This window comes from Leucoraja erinacea, chromosome 35, assembly GCF_028641065.1.
Source record: "Leucoraja erinacea ecotype New England chromosome 35, Leri_hhj_1, whole genome shotgun sequence".
Taxonomy (NCBI): domain Eukaryota; kingdom Metazoa; phylum Chordata; class Chondrichthyes; order Rajiformes; family Rajidae; genus Leucoraja; species Leucoraja erinaceus.
In genome coordinates, this window is record NC_073411.1 from 3,417,669 (window position 1) to 3,443,161 (window position 25,493).

General features: G+C 44.5%; 1 protein-coding gene across 5 annotated transcripts in view; it reads left to right on the plus strand.

Annotated features, from left to right (window-relative positions):
• The window catches only part of polm (polymerase (DNA directed), mu), a 65,783-nt gene that overhangs the window by 15,819 nt on the left and 24,471 nt on the right, over positions 1-25,493 (plus strand). For 3 of the 5 annotated variants that reach the window (XM_055662049.1, XM_055662050.1, XM_055662051.1), the window contains 7 exons: positions 217-288; positions 3,033-3,153; positions 7,276-7,408; positions 13,194-13,296; positions 16,225-16,554; positions 17,561-17,644; positions 22,378-22,576. In XM_055662049.1, coding sequence (XP_055518024.1) covers positions 217-288; positions 3,033-3,153; positions 7,276-7,408; positions 13,194-13,296; positions 16,225-16,554; positions 17,561-17,644; positions 22,378-22,464 — 930 coding nt within the window. In that variant the 3' untranslated portion in view covers positions 22,465-22,576. Of the gene's footprint in view, positions 1-216; positions 289-3,032; positions 3,154-7,275; positions 7,409-13,193; positions 13,297-16,224; positions 16,555-17,560; positions 17,645-22,377; positions 22,577-25,493 lie in introns of those variants that run through there. The other 2 variants (XM_055662053.1, XM_055662052.1) reach the window with 2 other exon arrangements.

The following is a 25,493-nucleotide window of genomic DNA, read 5'->3' on the forward strand; positions in this document are numbered from 1 at the left end:
CTGTACTGTACACGACAATGACCCAATTAAAATTGAATCTGATGCTATCTGGAATCATACGCTCCCTGTGGTCACTTGGGTCTTAATGTGTGTAAAGCAGAAAAATGAAATTACTTTCTAGAAGTCTTTTTAAGACATTAGAAAATGTCCCATTGAGCGTTGCTGTTCTAGCTATTTGCAAGAAATGAAGAAAAGTCTCCTGTTTCTTTGCTGCAGGAAATCCTTGAAGATGGAACTTGTAGTGAAGTTGGAAATATACTCCAGAATGAGAGATATCATACTCTAAAGGTAGGCCTGAGTGAGAATAGTGTTTTGCCATAAGTATATGGAGAATACACGTGGAACAGAAGAGACTGCAGAAGCTGCAATCTTGAACAAAAAAACAAACTGTCAAAGGAACTCTGAGGTCTGGTAGCATTTATGGCGGGGAATGGTATGGACAGGCGACGTTTCAGGTCGAGGTTGAAGAAGGATCCTGACCAGAAACATCGTCAGTCTATTTCCGTCCACAGATGCTACTTGACCCTGTGAGCTCCTCCAGCACTCTGTTTGGACGATTCACAGATGGGTTTCAGGACCGAGTCTTGGACATATCAGGAAAAGTAGTTGGTTAGAATGGCACAGCTGTTGGAGTCGCTGTCTCACAGCGCCAGCGACCCAGGTTCAATCCTGACCCCTGATGCTATCTGTGTGGAGTCTGCACGTTCTCCCTGTGGCCGTGTGGGTTTCCTCTGTGTAAAGGAGCTTAGATGTAGTCCTTAGTCCTTCACTAAGTATTTATTAAGACACTACATCCACGTCCCAGCACTGACCACAACTGGTCTACACATGTACTGGAACCTACAGGGGGAGGGTGCATGCAGATACTACAGTTATACTACATAAGGTGGGAGTGTCAATATGGTAATGAGGTAACTACATATTTGGTTGCATGCATAACCATCTACACTCTGGATGCTCCGGTTTCCTTCCACATCCCATAGAGCTTTGGGTTTGTCGAGTAATTGGAGTCTGTACATTGTGCCTGGTGCGTAAGATGTGTAGAACGGTGTGTGAATGGGCGATCGATGGTCGACGTGGACAATGCTATATCTAAACTAGACTAAACTAACATTAATACAATGACTATTTCTAGGATAATTTTTCAATGGTTAATGTCAATCGCTTTTTGAAAAGACCAACGTTTCGAAGGTAGACGCAAAATGCTGGAGCAACCCAGCGGGCCAGCCAGCATATCTGGAGAGAAGGAATGGGTGACGTTTCAGGTCGAGACCCTTCCAGGGAGTCTTGGTGTTCTCAAGTAAAGGTTCAAGTCAAAATGGTAATCCAGCTGCTCATCCAGAAGTTGCTCAGGAGATGACTATAGTATTTTTCAAATGATAGACACAAAATGCAGTGACTCAGTGGGTCAGGCATCATCTCTGGAGAAAATGGATGGGTGACGTTTCGGGTCGGAACCCTTCAGACTGAAGAAGTCTGATTAAGGATCCCAACTCAAAACACCACCTACCCATTTTCTCCAGAGATAATGCCTGATTTGCTGAGTTACTCCAGCATTTTGCTTAGTTCACTTTAGTTGAGTTTAGAGATCCAGTGCGGAAACAGGCCCTTTGGCCCATCGAGTCCGCACCGACCAGCGATCCTTGCACATTAACACTACCCAATGCATACTGGAGACAATTTTACATTTATATAAGCCAATTAACCTGCAAACCTGTACAGCTTTGGAGTGTGGGAGGAAACTGAAGCTAATAGACAATAGAATTACCCGGAGAACACACACGCACGTCATGGGGGGAACGTACAAACTCCGTACAGACAGCACCCGTACTCGGGAACGAACCCGGGTCTCTGGTGCTATAAGTCAGTAGCTCTATAGCTACGCCCCTGTGTCTATCTTTGGTATAAACCAGCATCTGCAGTTTCTTGATACTGTGTTTACAAATTGCTTTTGTGATCAATTATAGCTTCATGTTTTTGCTATGCAGGAAATGTTTCATCTAATTTTGATATGCAAGCAGGGTTTTTGATAAATGAGACAAGTGCAGTCCATTGTCACAGCAACTTGCGCACAAAATCCAGGCTGACACTTCATTCAGGTAGTCTCCTTCTTGCGAATGTAACATAAACCAAAGGATTAGTTAGATCTCAAGCCGGGTGTTGAGTAGCCAGGTTGTTGTCTCTGCGTCAAAGTCAGGTAGCAAAGGAATGTTGCAACATTGGAGAAAGTGTCTTTCATCTGAAGACCTGAGACTGGAATCTGGAGTGAAAGACAAACCAGTGGAAGAACTCGTTTGCTATTGCAGGGTCTCACCCCAAAACATCGATAATGCTTCTGCTTCCACAGATGCTGCCTGACTCACTGAGTTCCTTCAGCATTTTGCTTCTTGCTGCCTTTCAGATGACATGTTAATCCAATATCCAGCTGTTCTCTGAATGGATGGGAAAAGATCAGCTGGCAGTATTTTAAAGAGCTGTGGAGGGTAGGCTTAATGTTTTGGCCAACATTTACTGCTCAATCAACATGTTTAAAAAAAGTAAGATAACATCATCCCTTTTGTGAGTGTTCGCTACACAGAAAATATCTGCCAGAGATTGTGCATTAGAATAGAGACAAAACTGGAAATGCTATTAGATAGACGCATAATGCTGGGGTAACTCAGCGGGACAGGCAGCATCTCTGGATAGAAGGAATGGATGACGTTTTAGGTCGAGACCTTTCTTCACACTGCTAAAGGCACTGTCCTACTTATGCGACTTTTTCGGCGACTGCCGGCACCCGTCATACGTTGCCAAAAATTTTCAGCATGTTGAAAATTTTCGGCGACCTAGGACGGGTGTCAGCAGTCGCCGAGGAAGTTGCGTAAGTGGGACTTAGCTGTGAAGTGCTTGGTTGAGATGGTTGTAATGCAATTGGAATTCTTTACTTATTTGCAAATAGCAATCAGTTGGACAGGACGCTGTGATTAACTGTAACAAGTTGGTCAGTAACTGGTTACCCCGATGTGTAAGGCTTGTCTCTGGTCCTGTAGCGATTCGCCAGTGTTTTCGGCGTTGGTGTGAAGACAGCTGATAAGTGGTTCAGAGAGGGGCTGCGGACTGTGGATGAACTGAGAGCATCCAACGGAAAACTTACAAAGCAACAGGAAGCAGGTAAAAAAAAAACTGTGGATAAAATACTTGCATTTTTTAAAGTGCCGCTACGCAAAAGCACAACTTTTCGAAATATATTTTTGTTGCTGAAAGACTCTGGGATGAAGTGGGAACCAGCTAATACTTTGATAAATAAATCTTTCCAATTGTAGACAAAAGATCGATTTCCATTTTATAACAAGGAAGACTATTCACGGGAGGACAATTTTTGACAATGTCAAATCTCATAGATGAATTATCAGAAATTCCTGTAGAAGTATAGATAGGACACAAAGTCCAGGGAACTTGGGAATGTTAATGACGATTTCTTGACGAAAGTCTGTATTGCAGTAAAAATGCTGAATGTCTTACAACACATGGTGAAAAAGTTACTTTTATAACAATCAAACAGGTTCGCTTCTTAATAAACTGACAACTCACAAACGTTTGGTAGACCAGTTCAAAACTTTACTTATTATCGGCCGATGGAAGTGGCAGGGAGAACTCCAGTCAAGTGAGCAATAGAGACACTTCACTGTCCTCATTCCACTTCTCCGAACAACAGAATTACATCGTATTATATCGTGTTTTTTTGTCACCTTAGCACATTCCACAAACATTAGTTATGGTCAGCGGTACGGAGAATAAAGGTTACTACAGGATGCGTCACATCAAAGGCATCTTGTTGTTTGGTACAAGGACAAAGGCATCGGACATTTGGTACAAGATATCTTACATCCTAAAGGCATCAGCCATTTGTCAATACCCCTTAGTGAGATCAATCTAGCTTCCTCTCTCGTCACTTGGTAGACAAATGTTATAGTCATTCATTATCTCAATACACAGCAACCTGAGGCAAGCTTAGACTTGCCTTAATCTACTGGAGAAAAGCCTGATTTGAGACTAAATATAAGCTGTAAACTGACCCAGGAACCAATTTAATATATTCTTATATTTTTAACATCATTCAGCCTTATCAATGGAAGTAGAAAAATCTCCCGGCCATGATCAGGTATATCCAAGGACACTGTGGGAAAGTGGACAGGAAATTGGATGAGAATGTTCAAGGAATGATTACGTTTGCAGATGCTAAAATAGGTGGAATCATTGATAACGAAGATGGTTATCAAGAATAAGCAGATGATGATCAGCTGAGCACGTAGGTCATGCAATGGCAAAGGAGTTTAATTTGGATAAGAGTGAGCTCTTGTATTTTGAGACAACAAACCAGGGCAGGACCTTCACAGTGAACGGTGGGCCCTGGGAAGGAATCAAGGAGTAAATGTACGGGTTCTCTCAAAATGGCGTCACCGGAAGATAGGGTAGTGAAGAAGGCCTTTGGCCCGCTGGCCTTCATCAGTCAGGAAACTGAGTATAGAAGTTGGAAAGTTATGTTCCAGTTGTATAAGAGGCAGAATATGGATATTTTTGTGTTCAGTTTTGGTCACCTACGCTTTTGGAAGGATGGCGTTAAATTGGAAAGAGTGCAGTGAGGATTTATAAGGATGTTGCCAGGATATCAGGGCTTGGGTTGACCAGGCTAGCACTTTATTCCTTGGAGCACAGGGGTCCGAATTTTGATCTTTGAGAAGTGTATAAAATCATGAGGCAAATAGATACAGTGGACTTTTTCCTAGGTTAGGGAAATCGAGAACTCAAGGACAGAGGTTTAGGGTGAGAAAGAAAGATTTAATAGGAACCTGAGGGGCAATTTTTTGTTTACACAAGGGATGGTGGGTACATGGAACAAATTGCCAGAGGAAGTAGTTAAGACAAGTACTATAACAACACTTTAAAAGACATTTGACCAGGTACATGGATATGAAAGATTTCGAGGGATATGGGCCAAACCTGGGTCGATAGGGGCTCCTTGTTAGCATGGATGAGCCGGGTTGAAAGGCCTATGTGACTCGATGACCCTATTTATGGGAACGGAAAGAGGGTAAGGATAGGATATTGCAGCATTGCCAAATTCATAGCTCACAGTTTTCTATTTTATTACACAGTGGTGCCTGTTGGGCTTCCTCCTTGTGGATTTTGGACAGCTTTGCTTTACAACTTGGCAAAGGCTGAAGAAGCCTGAAGTGCCTGTTAGTAATTGTGTGAGACATTCAAAAGGCAGCAGAAACATTGTAGTGTTTGCACAGAGTCACGCCATGATTAGCATACTGGCTTTAAAAAAAAACTATTTTAGTAATCCAGTGGTCTGGACTAACAAATCACAGATGTTTCATAGTTGCATAACCAGGCAAAAGTTTACCCCAAGCAATAGAGGTGAAGTTAGAAGAAGTAACTAAAGGCTTGGTCATGTTAGTGTGTTCCTAGAATCATGGGGAATTGAGTGGTAACTATCGTGCTTGAATGACGAGAGTCACAGGTCAGAATTAAAGAAATGGAGGGATGCTGCAATACTCTAGGTCTGCATGAAGTTATAAATGAGACTTTGATATTAGAGATACAGCGTGGAAACAGGCCCTTCGGCCCACCGAGTCCGTGCTGACCAGCGATCACCACGTACACTGGGAACAATTTTTACCGAAGCCAATTAACCTGCAGACCTGTACGTCTTTGGAGTGTGGGAGGAAACGCAAGCACCCCACACGATCACAGGGAGAACGTACAAACTCCCTCCAGGCAGTACCCATACTCAGGATGGAACCTGGGTCTCTGGCGCTGGATAGCAGCAACTCTGCCACTGTACCACCTCCACAGAGGTGGGGGTGCAGGCATGGGAAATTGAGAAGAAGGGTGCCGACCCAAAACGTCACCTATTCTGTTAGATAGAAGGGTCCTGACCTGAAACTTCACCTATCCATGTTGGAAGAAGAGTCCCAACCGGAAACATCACTACCCCTGTTCGGAAAAAGGGTCCTGAAGCAAAACATCACCTATCCACATTAGGAAGAAGGGTCGCAACCTAAAACCTCCTCTGTCCATGTTCTCCAGGATGCTGCCTGACCCACTGAGTTACTCCAGTATTTTGTGTCTTCGTAAACCAGCATCCGCAGTTCCTTGTTTCTTTCTACATGAGAAATTGAAATGCAGATTATGTTTAATGAGCAAGTAAAAGAGGAAGAAGGAAGCAGAGGATAGAAAAACAAGAATTAACTCACTTTTGACCCATTAACCTGTTAATGTTAACGTGTTCCTCTGCTCTAATGGAGATGTTGCTCATAAGGTCAAACGTCATAGGAGCAGAATTAGGCCATTTGGCCCATCAAGTCTACTGTGCCATTTAATCATGGCAGATCTATCTCTCCCTCCTAACCCCATTCTCCTGCCTTCTCCCCATAACCTCTAACACCTGTACTAATCAAGAATCTATTTATCTCTGCCTTAAAATCATACATTGACTTGGTAGACAAAAATGCTGGAGAAACTCAGCGGGTGAGGCAGCATCTGTGGAGCGAAGGAAACAGGCAACGTTTCGGCCCGAAACGTTGCCTATTTCCTTCGCTCCATAGATGCTGCCGCACCCGCTGAGTCTCTCCAGCATTTTTGTCTACCTTCGATGTTGCAGCATCTGCAGTTCCTTCTTGAATACATTGACGTGGCATCCACAGCCTTCTGTGGCAATGAATTCCATAGATTCACCACCCTCTGACTAAAGAAATTCCTCCTCATCTCCTTCCAAAAGGAACATCCTTTAGTTATGAGGCTGTGACCTCTGTTCCTAGACTCTTCCCCCAATTGGAAACATTCTCTCCACATCCACTCTATCCTGGCCTTTCACTATTCGGTAAGTTACAATGAGGTCTCCCCTCATCCTTCTAAACTTCAGTGAGTACAGGCCCAGTGCTGTCAACTCATCGTATGTTAACCCACTTATTCCCGGGATCATTCTCATAAACCACCCCTGGACCCTCTCCAGAGCCAGCACATCCTTCCTCAGATATGGGGCCCAAAATTGCTTACAATACTCCAAATGCATAGCTGTACATTACTGTACATTAGGGCAGTAAGTTGCGAGTTTCCAAATGCTAACATAATGGCAGGAGTAATTGTTGTGAAAGCCTTGGAGCCACGCACCCTTTAGTCATCGTGGACGATAAGAAACTGTGTTAACTGGATGATATTTCAAAACATTTCAAATAGTTGACAAATTGTCCTTGCTTTACTATGGGTAACTCTTTTGTTTTCCAGGTCTGTTGTATCATAATGACCTCTGTGTACCAGTTACAAGGGCAGAGGCAGATTGGATCAAGCACATTGTGGAAAGAGCTGTACGCAGATTTCTGCCTGATGCAATTATAACGTTAACAGGCGGCTTCCGAAGGTTAGAGCATTGTAGTTTTCGTTTGCATCATAGTTTTGTCTTCTCATTTCTGTACAAGCTTGAAGCCCAGCAGCTGGGAAAGGAATTTTGGATTAGTGAGATCTTTATTGTGACGTGTACAGAGATACAGCAAGATGCTCGTTCTGCGTGCTATCCATCAAATCATAACATACAATGATATAGTCTGAAGAAGGGTCTCGACCCGAAACGTCACCCAGTCCTTCTCTCCAGAAATGCTGTATTTTGTGTCTGTCATTAATATAATAGATTGACTTCCGAAACAGCATGCAGTCGCCACAAACCGGCTCCAGCTTGCAATTTCCAAGTCTCTGAAATGTCCGATCTAGAGCTAAGGAGACAGTCAATTCTTGTATCTTGCCGTAAACATTAAGAAAATCATGATCCTGATCTCCAAAAATAAATAATTTGTAGGACGGAACTGCAGATGCTGGTTTAAACTGAAGATAGACACAAAAAACTGGAGTCACTCAGCGGGAGATGCAGCATCTCTGAAGCAAAGGAATGGGTGATGTAGAGACCGTTCCCTCCGCAACTCCCTGTTTAACTCATCCCTTCCCACCCAAACCACCCCTGTCCCGGCACCTATCCCTTCAACCGCAGAAGATGCAATACCTGTCGCTATACCTCCTCCATCGACTCTGTCCAGGGACCCCAACAGTCCTTTCAGGTTAGGAAGAGGGTGGTGAATCTTCAGGTAGCCCCGATACTCCCTCTCTCTCTATCCCTTCCCCACCCAAGTCGCACTAGCTTCTCATTCTCACCCTTCAAATGGCCAACAATGGCCTGCTTCCTTTATTATTGTAACTTTTTTGCATATCTTTCATTCATTGTTTTTTATCCCTCCACATCACCATGTTATATCTCTCTTTTCCATTATCCCTAATCAGTCTGAAGAAGGGTCTCGACCCGAAACGTCACCCATTCTTTTTCTTTAGAGATGCTGCCTGCCTCGCTGAGTTATTCCAGCTTTTTGTGTCAATCTCCAAAAAGACATGCTCTGTAGTTACACTTGTCTCATTGACAAAGGGACAATTTTGAAATATGCTGTTGTGTCATCCTGAACCCCAGAAATGTAGTAACATTGTTAGATCTACATCACACTGACTTATTTGTTTTGGATTTAACTGGGTGGGTATATAGGCCTCCCAGGTTATGAATGCCCAAGTTATGGATATCTCATATTTCAGATTCAGATTCAGATTCAATTTTAATTGTCATTGTCAGTGTACAGTACAGAGACAACGAAATGCATTTAGCATCTCCCTGGAAGAGCGACATAGCAAATGATTTGAATATTACGATTGAGTTCTAATAAATATTATTCAATTCAAATGAAGCACAAATGAACAGACCCCATTGTCTCTTATAAACACGGGCAGTCGGTTTCACTGGGGGAGATTGAGAGAGTTGCTTTGGAAACTGATAAGCACTCGTGCCCATTGACACTTGTCCAACAAGTCCATTGTGCAATGTAACAGTCACTGACACGAGCATTGAAACCAGCCATAAAGCATGGGACATCCTGTTTCTGTACCATTGTGACCTGGCTGGGGAAGAAAATAAAATAAATAGTAATGGAAGATAGACACAAAATACTGGCGTGACTCAGCGGGAGAGGCAGCATCTCTGGAGAGAAGAAATGGGTGACGTTTTGGGTTGAGACCCTTCTTCAGACCAGATTAATATTAATGTTCCCTAATGTGTCCTTAATTGGCCCTTCCCAACGCCATTCATTACAATACAATCACAATAATACTTTATTAGCCAAGTATGTTTTGCAACATACGAGGAATTTCATTTGCCTAGTCGGTCATCATGCAAATAAAAAGTAACAGAACACATAAAATGCATTTTAACATAAACATCCACCACAGTGACTCCTCCACATTCCTCACTGTGATGAAAGGCGAAAAAAAGTTCAATCTCTTCCCTTCTTTGACAATAGACAGTAGGTGCAGGAGTAGGCCATTCAGCCCTACGAGCCAGCACCGCCATTTAATGTGATCATGGCTGATCATCCCCAATCAGTACCCCGTTCCTGCCTTCTCCCCATATCCCCTGACTCCGCTATTATTAAGAGCTCTATCCAGCTCTCTCTTGAAAGCATCCAGAGAACCTGCCTCCACCGCCCTCTGAGGCAGAGAATTCCACAGACTCACAACTCTCTGTGAGGAAAAAGTGTTTCCTCGTCTCCGTTCTAAATGGCTTACTCCTTATTCTTAAACTGTGGCCCCTGGTTCTGGACTCCCCCAACATCGGGAACATGTTTCCTGCCTCTAGCGTGTCCAAACCCTTAACAATCTTATATGTTTCAATAAGGTTCCCTCTCATCCTTCTAAACTCCAAAGTGTACAAGCCCAGCTGTTCCATTCTCTCAGCATATGACAGTCTTGCCATCCGGGGAATCAACCTTGTAAACCTACGCTGCACTCCCTCAATAGCAAGAATTGCTCTCCCACGGTCGGGGGCCTCGAGCCCTCCGTTGACGGGACAATCTTGACTCTCGTAGCCGGCGGCGTTTGGACCCTCTGCATCGGAGCGATCAGCTCTTGCATCGGGGGGAATGTCAGCTCCCCCGCGCCATCGATTGAACCCCGGATCGGGGCTGGTCGAGCCTCTGTGTCGTTGGAGCCTCTCGACTCGGCCTCACAATACTGTGGCGGCATGGTTACCAAATCAAGTCGTCTTTGTTTTTTTCTTTTTTCCAATTTTGTGAACAAAATTGATTTGGGGACGTCTGTAAAAATGGAATCCATCCATAACCCGAGGGTGGCCTGCAAAAAGGCAGACCAATTGAATAATTACTTTGGTTCTGTCTTCACTAAGGAAGACATAAATAATCTGCCGGAAATAGCAGGGGACCGGTGGTCAAATGAGATGGAGGAACTGAGTGAAATCCAGGTTAGCCAGGAAGTGGTGTTCGGTAAATTGAATGGATTAAAGGCCGATAAATCCCCAGGGCCAGATAGGCTGCATCCCAGAGTACTTAAGGAAGTAGCCCCAGAAATAGTGGATGCATTAGTGATAATTTTTCAAAACTCTTTAGATTCTGGAGTAGTTCCTGAGGATTGGAGGGTAGCTAATGTAACCCCACTTTTTAAAATGGGAGGGAGAGAGAAAACGTGGAATTACAGACCAGTTAGTCTAACGTCGGTGGTGGGGAAACTGCTAGAATCAGTTATTAAAGATTGGATAGCAGCACATTTGGAAAGTGGTGAAATCATTGGACAAAGTCAGCATGGATTTATGAAAGGTAAATCATGTCTGACGAATCTTATAGAATTTTTCGAGTATGTAACTAGTAGAGTGGATAAGGGAGAACCAGTGGATGTGTTATATCTGGACTTTCAGAAGACTTTCGACAAGGTCCCACATAAGAGATTAGTATACAAACTTAAAGCACACGGTATTGGGGGTTCAGTATTGATGTGGATAGAGAACTGGCTGGCAGACAGGAAGCAAAGAGTAGGAGTAAACGTTCACAATGGCAGGCAGTGACCAGTGGGGTACCGCAAGGGTCAGTTCTGGGACCCCAGCTATTTACGATATATATTAATGATTTGGACGAGGGAATTGAATGCAACATCTCCAAGTTTGCGGATGACACGAAGCTGGGGGGCAGTGTTAGCTGTGAGGAGGGTGCTAGGAGGCTGCAAGGTGACGGATAGGCTGGGTGAGTGGGCAAATGCATGGCAGATGCAGTATAATGTGGATAAATGTGAGGTTATCCACTTTGGTGGCAAAAACAGGACAGTAGACTATTATCTGAATGGTGGCCGATTAGGAAAAGGGGAGATAATGATGAAGCCGAATTTTAGTTAAAAATATAAGAAGATATTAAATTGACTTCTGGGCTAGCTTACAGTTTATATTTAGTCTCAAATTAGGCTTGTCTAAGGTTGCGGGGTGTGGGAGATAATAAATCCTATAACATTGTCTTCCAAGTGACAGGCAGAGAGAAGGAGCTAAAGATATCTTTGAAGTAGAGATCAAATGACCAATGTTTATGGGGAGGAGGCAATAAAGGAAGAGAGAAATAGCCAGTCACATCTTTGTAAACAAATTACCTATGTTTATGAGGGACCAAATGACAGAGGAAGCAGCGAAGAGAGCTGGGGTGGTCTATTTGGAGATAAACAAATGGACAATGTTTTTAGTATATCTTGTACCATGTAAAAAAAAGGTTTGATGTGATGCATTCTGTGGAAACCTTTTCCAGTACTTCTGACCATGACTAATGTCTGTGGAATGTGATAAGGGGACAAAAAACCTATTTAAAGCAATGTAATTCTGTTGTTCAGGGAAGGTGACTGAGGACAGTCAAGTGTCTGTGTTGGTCACTTGACTGGAGTTCTCCCTCCCTTCCATCGGCCGATGTTAAGTAAAGTTTTGAACTGGTCTACCAAACAGTTTGTGTGGTGTCTGTTTATTAAGAAGCGAACCTGGTTTAGTAGTTAAGATAAGTAGCTTTTTCAATGCAACGAGACCTGGGTGTCATGGTACACCAGTCATTGAAAGTAGGCATGCAGGTGCAGCAGGCAGTGAAGAAAGCGAATGGTATGTTAGCATTCATAGCAAAAGGATTTGAGTATAGGAGCAGGGAGGTTCTACTGCAGTTGTACAGGGTCTTGGTGAGACCACACCTAGAGTATTGCGTACAGTTTTGGTCTCCTAATCTGAGGAAATACATTCTTGCCATAGAGGGAGTACAGAGAAGGTTCACCAGACTGATTCCTGGGATGTCAGGACTTTCATATGACGAAAGACTGGATAGACTCGGCTTGTACTCGCTAGAATTTAGAAGATTGAGGGGGGATCTTATAGAAACTTACAAAATTCTTAAGGGGTTGGACAGGCTAGATGCAGGAAGATTGTTCCCGATGTTGGGGAAGTCCAGGACAAGGGGTCACAGTTTGAGGATAAGGGGGAAATCTGTTAGGACCGAGATGAGGAAAACATTTTTTCACACAGAGAGTGGTTAATCTGCAGAATTCTCTGCCACAGAAGGTAGTTGAGGTCAGTTCATTGGCTATATTTAAGAGGGAGTTAGATGTGGCCCTTGTGGCTAAAGGGATCAGGGGGTATGGAGAGAAGGCAGGTACAGGATACTGAGTTGGATGATCAGCCATGATCATATTGAATGGCGGTGCAGGCTCGAAGGGCCGAATGGCCTACTCCTGCACCTATTTTTCTATGTTTCTAAGGGGAACTGGAGTAAATGAAGCTGTGTGGGAAATGCCATTTGGAATCACCATGAATAGTGTGCCTTGTTAGCAGTGTCAGCAACCACTGATCCCATTCTAACCAACATTATGGTGGTGTTAGAGCTACTGCCTCACAGCGCCAGAGACCGGGTTGGATCCTGACCACGGGTGCTGTCTGTACAGAGTTTGTACGTTCTCCCTGTAACCTGCGTGGTTTTTTTTCCAAGATCTTCACAGTTTCCTCCCACACCAAAATGACATACAAGTTTGTAGGTTAATTGCCTTGGTATGAATATTTTTACAATGTAAAAATTGATCCAAGTGTGTGTAGGGTAGAGTTGATGTACAGGGATCGCTGGTCGTTGCAGATTTGATGGGTTGAAGGGCCTTTTTCTGTGATGTTTCTCTAAACAAAACTAAAGTCATTTGAAAACAACACTATTATTTAATGGTTCACTTCATTATCTTTTTGTCTTTCCTCCATAGAAAGAGATTTGTCTATTATTTTGGATACGCCTTTCAGTTTCCTAATTGGTTTTGTGTTCAATTGTATTCATCAGGGGGAAGGAGTGTGGTCACGACGTTGATCTTCTCATAACCCACCCAGACGAAGGCAAAGAGGAGGGTATTATATACCAAGTGGTTAATTGGATGACCACCAAGGTAGGACTGGTAGATTTTTACTAACATTGGCAATGTCCAGTGGATAATTGAAAGTTCATCCACCTTGACCTGGAAGCATATCCAAACTATTCTATAGCCACATCCAAGGGAGTGAGATCCAATCTTTCCTTGAAATGAGTTAATAATCCCAAAGCTTGTGAAGAGCATGCTGCAAAATACACTGTAAATTTAGAGTCTGTTTAGGTCTATTATTGTCATGTGTACAGAGGTATGGTGAATAGCTCTGTTTTATATACAGTCCAATTAAATCAGAATATTATCGTCAAATACCTAGAGTAAAGGGGAAGATACAGAGTGCAAAATACAGTTCTTGGCACCAGTTCCTGAGATAAAGTCCAATGGCTGCAATGAGGTAGAACTACGGCCTTACAACTCCAGAGACCTGGGTTTGATTCTGACTAGGGGTGCTTGTCTGTACGGAGTGTGTACATTCTCCCTGTGGAGCAGCACGCTTAGTTGGGGATTAAATTGTGCAAAATTATCTTAGTTTACTTTTTTAGTTTAGTTTGGAGAAACAATGTAGAAATTGGCTCTTCGGCCCACCGTCTCCATGCCGACCAAAGATCAACCATGCACTTGTTCTACCCCATACACTAGGGACAATTTTCAAAAGCTAATTAACCTACAAACCTGCACGTGTTTGGAATGTGGGAGGAAACCGGAGCATTTAGGAGCAGGGAGGTTCTACTGCAGTTGTACAGGGTCGTGGTGAGACCACACCTGGAGTATTGCGTACAGTTTTGGTCTCCAAATCTGAGGAAGGACATTATTGCCATAGAGGGAGTGCAGAGAAGGTTCACCAGACTGATTTCTGGGATGTCAGGACTGTCTTATGAAGAAAGACTGGATAGACTTGGTTTATACTCACTAGAATTTAGGAGATTGAGAGGGGATCTTATAGAAACTTACAAAATTCTTAAGGGGTTGGACAGGCTAGATGCAGGAAGATTGCTCACGATGTTGGGGAAGTCCAGGACAAGGGGTCACAGCTTAAGGATAAGGGGGAAATCCTTTAAAACCGAGATGAGAAGAACTTTTTTCACACAGAGAGTGGTGAATCTCTGGAACTCTCTGCCACAGAGGGTAGTCGAGGCCAGTTCATTGGCTATATTTAAGAGGGAGTTAGATGTGGCCCTTGTGGCTAAGGGGATCAGAGGGTATGGAGAGAAGGCAGGTACGGGATACTGAGTTGGATGATCAGCCATGATCATATTGAATGGCGGTGCAGGCTCGAAGGGCCGAATGGCCTACTCCTGCACCTAATTTCTATGTTTCTATCCGGAGAAAACCTACGCGGTCACATGGAGAATGTACAAACTCCACTCAGACAGCACCCGTGGTCAGGATTGAACCCGGGTTTCCGGAGCTGTGAGACAGCAACTCTCCCGCTGCACCCCTGTGCTGCCCTTCTTCAGATTTGTCCCAGTGTAGTTTTGCTTATTTTTAAAATTCCCTTGATTGTGATTGAATCTATTCTGGATAATATTGCCGAACTCTACTCATCTCGAGTAATAACTTGGTGGTATATAATAGGATATCGCCCCACCTCTTAATTTTTGATCTGCTTTATCTTTAGTCCACCATTTTGGTTGAAGTTATCCTACAAATCTTAGCAGGGTGGTGGTGAGTGTATGGACGGAGCTGCCAGAGGAGGTAGTTGAGGCAGGTACTATCACAACATTTAAAAGACATTTGGAGAAGGTATATGGATGGGAAAAGTTTAGAGGGATATGGGCAGGTGGGACTACGGTAGATGGGGCATCCTGGTCAACATGGACAGGTTGAGCCGAAGGGCCTATTTCTGTGCAGTGTGACTATGACTTTAACATAACTGATTGATGTTAGGATGGCCGCAAAAGCCATGCTTTTGTTGTTTTCCACAAACTTTATTCCTAATTTCTGTCCTCACCTCCCTGCCCCCTTTCTTGAGCTGAATTAGTGTAGGTGAAACCTAGTTTAATCATAACCTTCACTCCAAACACCATCTTTCTATTTCTCAATACTTATATTCACCTCCATAACATTACTGACTGCCATATCTATTCCTGTGCAGCAAGGAATCTTATCTGTGCTTTTGTTATCTTTATGGACCTGTCCCACTTACGCGACCTTTTCGGAGACTACCGGCACCTGTCATAGGTCGTTGCAGGTGGCCGAGAATTTTCAACATGGAAAGACGCTACGACTCTTTGGGCGACTGAGGAGACGACTCACGACTACTGGCGACATGTCGCGGGGTGAAGCCTGTATGGTCGTGAGTAGTCGCCCAAAGAATCGTAACCTGTTCTGGTCGCCGCTGGATTTTCAACATGTTGAAACCTATGACGGGGTGCCGGCAGTCGCCAAAAAAATCGCGTAAGTGGGACAGGCCCATAAGTCTTGATAATTTTCACTTACCTGTCCAGTCTTAACATCCTAATCAAGCTCCAAACTGTTTAAAACATGCCGGTCAAAATTACAACCTTGCTGAGCATCACTGGTGACCTGCACCTTCCTCTGATCTCTCAAAGCATTTAAGAGTAAAAGTCGCATCACCTCAGCAACTTTCTGCAACTATGTCCCCCCTGATTCTGCACTCAATTTGTGCCTCACTTTTAGTAACGGTGTCAAACCCTGAAAAACCTCTTGATTTTAATGTTTTGTGTATGCTTTTCCCCCCCAACTATCTTCATGTTAAGATTTGTTGAAGAAGATTTGAAGGAATGGGTTGCAAAGCAAAGTTAATAATGAAAGTCTTGTAGAATTATTAACACAGCTTAAGAAGTATTGTTGCTGAATCCCGTTCACCCAAACAGCCAGATTCTTAATGAAAGTTATCAACAAGTCAGATATTTCTCATGGTGACAAACACCCGAGAGGAGAGAGAATCTGACACGCTTTTACCTTAACATTTTGCGATTATTTCAGGGTCTGATATTGTACGATGACATCATGGGCAACACTTCTAAAGGGAAGAGCAAGGAGCCTGAGATTTTTGATCACTTTGAAAAATGCTTCTCTATCTTCAAACTGGAGAAGGAGTTGGTAAATAATTTGGGAGCTGAGACGCTGAGCCTTTGCGACCCCTTGGCTGGGAACCAGACTCGGGGAGGTGGTCTTACTGCTGCGACTGAGACCTCTCACCAGGTTACCGTTGTCGCGACAGGAGACAAAGCCTGGAAGGCCGTGAGAGTGGACCTGGTCGTTGCCCCCTTCAGCCAATACGCTTATGCGTTGTTAGGATGGACGGGTTCACGGGTAAGTATAAATAAACAGAGTTAAACACCCCGGTTTATTTCAGAGTACGTAAACCAAATTCTTCATTTCTGAAATAGATTGATCAGAGGTGGCATCTCTGGAGAACATGGAGAGGATGTTTCCGTTCGGGGACCAACCTTCTGAAATGAAGATAGACACAAAATGCTGGAGTAACTCAGCGGGGACAGGCAGCATCTCTGGAGAGAAGGAATGGGTGACATTTCGGGTAGACACTTTTCTTCAGAGGTCTTGACCTGAAACATCACCCATTCCTTCTCCATAGATGCTGCCTGTCCCGCTGAGTTACTCCAGCATTTTGTGTCACTCTTTGATGTAAACCAGTTCTTTCCTGCACATCCTTCTGAAATGAGTTGCTTGATATGAGCTGGAATGTCGGGAAACTCCAGACTGGATCAGCACCCCTCATACATGCCAGCAGGCACCCAGGAGATACCATTTGAATGTAATATGCACATCGCTTCTAAAAGGGCTTCTGTTTTTAGCTGAAGATTAACTATTTTATTAAAGCTAGGGCACTACATGAGCAGGGGTTGATGGATGGCTGGCAACTGGGGACCCTGTAGCCTGCAGATGCTGGAAACCTGAGCAATAAACAAAGTGCTGGAGGAACTCGGTGGGTCAGGCAGCACCCATGGAGGGAGTGGATAGACCACATTTTGGTTTCTCGACACAGAAGACATTTCCCAACCCAAAACGCAATCTGTCCAAGACTATTAAATGTGTAGGAAGGAACTGCAGACACTGGTTTACACTGAAGATAAACACAGAATGCTGGAGTAACTCAGAGGGACAGGCAGCAGAGAAGGAATGGGTGATGTTTCGGGACAAAACCCTTCTTTAGACTACTAAATGGTTGGAATAAAAAGAGAACAAAGTGTAGATTCTGGAAATGTAGTGAAACAGGTGCAGAGATTTATTCAACTTGTTAGGGAATAACTCCGTTTTGAATGTAATTTTAAATGGCTTGTTTCCTGCTGTCTTGCAGCTCTTCGAACGAGACCTGCGCAGATATGCCAAGCACGTAAAGAACATGAGTCTCAGCAGCCATTCTTTGTTTGACAATGAGCAGGTAGGAAGTAATCTAAGCTTCTCTCTCGGCCTGCCAAACAGGGTTAAAGGAGGGGAATCCACCCAGCTGACTGAGATGGTGACTGTCTGACTGTGAGATGCTGACTGTCTGTGTTTGAGACGCTGACTGTCTGACTGTGAGATGCTGACTGTGAGATGCTGACTGTGAGATGCTGACTGTGAGATGCTGACTGTGAGATGCTGACTGAGACGCTGACTGTCTGAGATGCTGACTGTCTGAGACGCTGACTGTCTGAGACGCTGACTGTCTGACTGTGAGATGCTGACTGACTGTGTCTGTGTAGCAGTTTGGACAAGATGGAGTGTCTGGCCTGCTTGCTGCTGTGTGATCCTAAGTAACGTTAAGCTTGTGCTGCCATGTGGTGTCACCACATGAAGTGAATCGCACCACCCAGAGGGCAGATAATGTGCCCCTCTGCATTTTCCATGTTGCTGTTGGGTGGCACATGTGGTGCTGCAGTTAGTCACACTCCCTCACAGCCCCACAACAAGAACGCTTCAATCCTGACCTCCCGTGCTCACAGCATGTTGAGTCTGCATCTTCTCCCCATGACGGCGTGGCTCACCCCTGGCTGTTCCGATTTCCAACCACATCTCAAAGACTGTTAGTAGGGTAGACACAAAATGCTGCAGTAACTCGCCGAGTGAGGCAGCATCCCTGGAGAACCCGGGCAGGTGACGTTTCAGGTCACGACCCTGCTTCCATGTTTCTATTGCTAGTAGGTGAATTGGCCACATCAAATTTCTGCTTGTGTAGGTAAAAAGTAAACAAATCAAATGAGTGTTGATGAGCTTGGGAGAGATTAATTGCAGGGTTTTAGGGGAATAACTACTAACTCCATCTATCTCCAGTCCTTTCCCATCCCAGTCATTCTATCTCCCTACTCCCATTGGGCAGAAGCTTGAAAGCGCATACCACACCAGCTTCTTCCCCCTCTGTTATCAGGCTTCTAGATGGTCCATCCATAAGCTAGGGTACTGTCCGATTCTCCTCTAGCCCATTGCGGACATTGGACTTTGGCTCTGGAGCTGATGCATTATAACGCTGAGAAAGGTAACTTTCCCTGCACTCCACCTATTCTTCTTCTTGCGTATGACGTGCACGGCCTAAAGTTGTGGGACAACTTGTTCTATTTGATCTTATTTGATTGTGCACGCCGGGTTGATTGCATCCGTCGAAACAGGGCGGGCCACGTGAAGGTTGCAATCTCCCACTCCACTCCACCTATTGTACTTGAGTTTGGCTTCATTTGTCTTTATGTGTAGAGTTATCTGGGCTGACTGGACAGCAAGCACAACAAACCTATTCACTGTACCTCAGTACATGTGACAATAATAAATCTAAACCTATGAGTGGGAACGGGACTGAGGAGAGTTGGTTTTGGGTGCTGACCTACTGCGTACTAGTACGTGAATTAGTTGAGATTTTTTCATCATTAATTAAACCACAAAATGAGGCAAGTAAAAAAGGACTTGAGTTCTGTAGTCAGGTAACATGTCAGCACAGTGTTTTAACTCACTTTTTGGGATCTGGACATAGCTGGCGAGACCTATGTTAGTTTCCCAGCATCAGTAGCCCTTGATAGTTGTTGGTGAGCAGTTCTGGTAAAGGGGCTTCCTCACTGTTAGTGTAGGGAGTTCCAAGATTTAGCTAAGATTGTGCCTGTAATCGCTGGAGTTTAGAAGGATGAGAGGACCTCATTGGAACTTACCAAATGGTGAAAGGCCTGGGTACAGTGGATGTGGGAAGGTTGTTTCCACTAGAGTCATACAGCGTGGAAACAGGCTCTTCGGCCCAACATGCCCACACCGCCCAACATGTCCAATCTACACTAGTCCCACCTGCCTGTGTTTGTCCCATATCCATCTAAACCTGTCCTATCCATGTACCTGTCTAAATGTTAAATGTTGCAATAGTACCTGCCTCAACTACCTCCTCCGGCAGCTCGATCTCTACACACACCTTTGTGTGATAAAGTTACTCCTCAGATTCCTATTAAATCTTTTCACCCTCACCTTAAACCTATGTCCTCTCATCCTCGATTCCTCTACTCTGGGCAAGAGACCCTGTACATCTACCCGATCTAATTCTCTCATGATTTTGAACATCTCTATAAGATCACCCCTCACCATCCTGCACTCCAAGGAATAGAGTACTAGTCTGCTCAACCTCTCCCTATAGATCAGGCCCTCGGGCCCTGGCAACATCCTCGTAGATCTTCTCTGCACCCTGGTCTACCTTCGATTTAATCCAGCATCTGCAGTTCTTTCCAACACATTTTGTCCGCTCCAGTGCGAAATCTCCTCACGGTATGTCGACTTTGAAGAAGTTCTCTTCCTCTCAACATGAACGGCCTCAACCCGAAACATCACCCATCCCTTCTCTCCAGAGATGCTGCCTGACCCGCTGAGTTATCCAGCATTTAGTGTCTACCTTCTCTGCACCCTTTACACCTTTAACATGGTGCCCAGAAATGAACACAATACTCTAAATATTTCCTCGCCGATGTCACATACAACTGCAACATGACCTCCCAACTTCTATACTCAATAGGTACACAAAAATGCTGGAGAAACTCAGCGGGTGCAGCAGCATCTATGGAGCGAAGGAAATAGGCAACGTTTCGGGCCGAAACGTTGCCTATTTCCTTCGCTCCATAGATGCTACTGCACCCGCTGAGTTTCTCCAGCATTTTTGTGTACCTTCGATTTTCCAGCATCTGCAGTTCCTTCTTAAACATTCCATACTCAATACTCTGACTGATGAAGGCCAATATGCCAAAGCCGTTTTTGACCACCTGATGTACCTGTGGTGCCACTTTCAACAAACTATGTACCTGCACTCCGAGATCCCTCTGTTCTACAACGCTCCCCAGGGACCTACAGTACTATCCACTGTGTAGGTCTGGCCCATGTTAGTGTTCCCAAGATGCAATACCTCACATTCCATCAAGCATTCTTCAACCCATCTGCCTAACTGATCAAGATCCTGCTGCAATCTTTGACAACCATCTTCACTATCCACAATACCACCCACTTGCATGTCACTAGTGGGAGAGTCGAGGACCAGCGGTCACAGCCTGAGAATAAAAGAATGTACCTTGAGAAAAGAGATGAGGAGACATTTCTTTAGTCAGTGGGTAGTGAATCTGGAATTCATTGCACAGGAGGCCAATTAATTGGGTATTTTCAAAGCTGAGACGGACAGGTTCTTGATTAATAAGTATGTCAAAAGTTATGGGAAGAAGGCAGGAAAAAGCGATTGAGAGGGAAGGATAGAACACCCATGATTGAATGTCAGAGTAGACTGGAAGGGCCGAATGGCGTCATACTGCTCCTTTGCCTTACGAACAATGAAGGTACAGCAGTGTGTGACTGAGTGAGGTTGCTGTGTAACTTGGAGCCAAGAGTGTGGATGGCTTGTGTTAGGTGTTCTCCTCCTTCTTGAGGAGAGTGGTACTGAGATGAGGTGATGCAGGGTGAGTAACTGCGGTGCATTTGAGTTTAGTTTAGAGTGGTGGCGTGGAAACGGCCTCATCAGCCCACCGAGTCCATGACAACCATCGGTCCGATCACCAGTTCCCACCAGTTCTAAATGATCCCACTTTCTCATCCATCGCTTTACACTGGGGACCATTTGACATCGGCCAATTAACTAACAAACCCACACATCTTTGGCATATGGTACAAAGCCGGAAATACCCTGCGCAATCACAGATGGAACTTGCAAACTCCATGCAGACAGCACCTGAGGTCTGGATTGAATCTGTGTCTCTGGCATTGAGGGTGTGCCGCTGTGCGGCATTTTTGTGACGGTGCGCTGTGGGGGGTGGGGGGGAATGTTTGGGATGGTGAATGGGTCCCTTTGTCCTAGAATATTCACGAGCTTCTTGTATATCATCGGAGCTGCACTCATCTTGGCAAGTGGAGTGTGTGCATCACATTACAATCTTGCAGACGGTGGAAAGGCTTTGGCATTCCAGGAGGTGACATCACATTTTAAGAGTAAACTTTTTTAAAGGTGAAGTCAGTTCATAAGAAATAGGAGCAGAATTAGGCCATTCGGCCCATTGAGTCTGCTCTGTCATTTGATCATGTCTGATCTATTTTACCCTCTCAACCCCATTCTCCTGCCATTCTCTCCCCATAAACTTTGATGCCCTTAAACAAAAACTTATTCATCTCTGCTTTAAACATACCCAATGGCTTGGCCTCCACAACCGTCTGTGGCAATGAATTCCACAGATTTGCCGCCCTCCGGCTAAAGAAATTCCTCCTCTTCTTCATTCTAAAGGGCCTGTCCCACTTGGCGATTTTTTTCGGCGACTGCCGGCATCATTGCCTGACGTATCAGGTCACTGAAAATTACGCGGTGTGATGTGGCGTGATGATGTATGGCGTGCGTTGTTTTTTCAAGTGTCGCAACATTTTTTTTGTCGCCACTCAATTTTGAAATGTTCAAAATCTTTTGGCGACATTTAAATGCCGTTGGCAGAATCGCAAAGTGGGACAGGCCCTTAAAGCTACGTCCTTTATTTTGAGGCTATGCTCTCTGATCCTAGACTCTCTCACTACTGGAAACATCCTCTCCACATCCACTCTATATAGAACTTTCATTTTTTTTTGCTATTTTTCTGACTTTTGTAAATAATGCTAATTGTTTAAACAGAATTTATCTTCCATATTTCAGAATACATTTCTTCTTTATTTCAGAATATATATTTGCCAGCTACCACAGAAGAAGAAATCTTTGCACATTTTGGATTGGAGTACATTCCACCACAGGAGAGGAATGCTTGATCAGCTGAGTTCACACTGTAGAAACACGCAGAGCACCTGAATGAAAGGCCTTGGACAAAGATATTTATTGCACTGTTATCATCACTTTAAACTGGGTAAAAGCTGGACATTCACCCATCTCTGTCTGAATGTGTGTCAGTTGTTGAATGGGATCCCCCTCACTATCAAATCTCTGGAGTCGACTCCAACTCAAAGAACACACAATCCAAGTTTGCATTGAGAAAGAATTCCAGATGCTGGATAAAATCGAAGGTAGGCACAAAATGCTGGGGTAGCTCAGCGGGTGAGGCAGACCCGAAACATCACCCATTCCTTCTCTCCATAGATGCTGCCTCACCCGCTGAGTTACCCCAGCATTTTGTGTCTACCTTTGCATTGTGAGATTAATGCACTGACAGAGCTACTGTTAATTTGTGATCATGTCCTCCTCTCCCACACATAAAATATCCCAGGGTGCCATGGTAAGGAAAAATCTTCCTAAGATAGTGGCCTTGTAAACTTTTCTAACATAAAGGGGAAAATAAAATAAAATAAAAAAATCTACTCATTTATCTCAATTGATTTTGTGATACTTTACATGCTGCATTTCCCACATTGCAATAGACAATAGGTGCAGGAGTAGGCCATTCGGCCCTTCGAGCCAGCATCGCCATTCAATGTGATCATGGTTTATCATCCCCAAACAGTACCCCGTTCCTGCCTTCTCCCCAGCTTGACCACACTTCAGTGGTCCTTAATTTACTCCAAAGTGGTTGGGGATATCGAGATTATGAAAGGAGATGAGTCATGGCCGTGAAACTAGTAGTTGACAGAAATCACCACTCATAGACTGGAGAGAAATCATCCTTGATCACAATCTGCAATAGTTTTGGTTTAAGAAAGAACTGCAGATGCTGCTTTTAATCGAAGGTAGACACTAAATGGGTGACGTTTCGGGTCAAGAGGTCTGAAGAAGGGTCTCGACCCGAAATGTCACCCATTCCTTCTCTCCAGAGATGCTGCCTGTCCCACTGAGTTACTCCAGCATTTTGTGTCTACCTATAGTTTTGGTGTAGTTTAGTTTATTTTAGAGATACAGCATGGAAACAGGCCCTTCGGCCCACTGGGTTTGCACCGACCAGCGATCCCTGCACATTAACACTGTCCTATACACACGAGGGACAAATTTACATTCATACCAAGCCAATTAACCTACAAACCTGTACGTTTTTGGAGTGTGGGAAGAAACCGAATATCTTGGAGAAAGCCCACGCAGGTCACGGGGAGAACGTACAAACTCCATACAGACAGCAACCGTAGTCAGGATCGAACACGGGTCCCCGGCGCTGTGAGGCAGCAACTCTACCTCTGCGGCACCGTGTTGCCCAAAAAGGTTTTCCTTTAAAACCATCCAGATAGTTTGAAATATTTAGTTGGCTGTTCAGAGAGCTCATTAAATGTTTAGTTAGTGGTTTTAATATGATTAAGTGGAACCTGTCTGAAGAAGGGTCTTGACCCGAAACGTCACCCATTCCTTCTCTTCAGAGATGCTGCCTGTCCCGCTGAGTTACTCCAACATTTTGTGTCTACCTTCGATTTAAACCAGCATCTGCAGTTCTTTCCGACATATTAAGTAGAATCATGGCTCTTTGTGGGGGTGGGAGATTGCAACCTTCACGTGGTCCGCCCTGTTTCGACGAATACAATCAACCCGGTGTGCACAATCAAATAAGATCAAATAGAACAAGTTGTCCTACAACTTTAGGCTGTGCACGCTGTACGCAAGAAGAAGAAGATGTCTCTTTGTGGTGATACAAAACTGCAGATGCTGGAATCTGGAGTAAAAAACAAACTGCTGAACATGTGTGGAGCAAAAGGACGGTGGATACTTTGCCTCCATAGATGCTGCTTGACCTGCTCAGTTCCTCAGATAGACACAAAATGCTGGAGAAACTCATGGGCAGTGGAGCAACAGTAGAGTCCGGAGACCCAGGTTCGATCCCGACTAGGGGTGCTGTCTGTATGGAGTTTGTACGTTCTCCCCGTGACCTGCGTGGGTTTTCTCCGAGATCTTCATTTTCCTCCCACACTGCAAGACGTGCAGGCTTGGTATAGGTGTAAATTGTCCCTCGTGTGTGTAGAATTGTGTTAATGTGCGGGGATCGCTGGTCAGTGCGGACTCGGTGGAATGGAGGGCTTGTTTCCGCGCTGTATCAGTAAACTAAAGTAAACTCAGTGGGACAGACGGCATCGCTGGACAGAAGGAATACGTGACGTTTCGGGTCGAGACCCTTCTTCAGACTGAGAGTCAGGGGAGAGGGAAACAAGTTATAGACGGTGATATAGAACAAATGAATGTAAAATATGCAAACGAGTTACGATGATCAAGAAAACAGGCCATAGTTGTGTGGGTCGGTGAAAATGAGTTGCAGACAATGAAACTCGCCAGGACGACAGTGAAACTAGTACACTGACGAGGGTGGGGGAGGGATGGGGAACGAGGGGATTTAAGGGTTACTTGAAGTTAGAGAAATCGATATTCATACCGCTGGGTTGTAAGCAGGCCACGTGAAACATGAGGTGCCATTCCTCCTCTTGACAATTGTTTTGTGAACGAAATTGCAGTGCCGTTGTTGGCCACTCGAGGGCAGCTGTTGGCCATGAGCAGAGAGGACAATAGGATCACACTGCACAATCTCAACACGATATGTTGGAGGGGAAAACATAGAAAACAGGTCCAGGAGTAGGCCATTCAGCCCTTCTATCCAGCACCGCCATTCAATCTAAAATCAGTACCCCATTCCTGCTTTCTCCCCATATCCCTTGATTCCGTTAGTCCTGAGAGCTAAATAAAGTGAGAGATGAGCAGAAGGAGAAGGCCACAGACGGCCAAGTCATTGGGTATTTTTCATGTTCACAATGTGTAGGAGCTGAATTAGGCCATTCGGCCCATCAAGTCTACTCTGCCATTTAATCATGGTCGATCTACATTTCCCTCTCAGCCCCATTCTCCAGCTTTCTCCCCATAGAGTGGAGATTGACAAGATTCA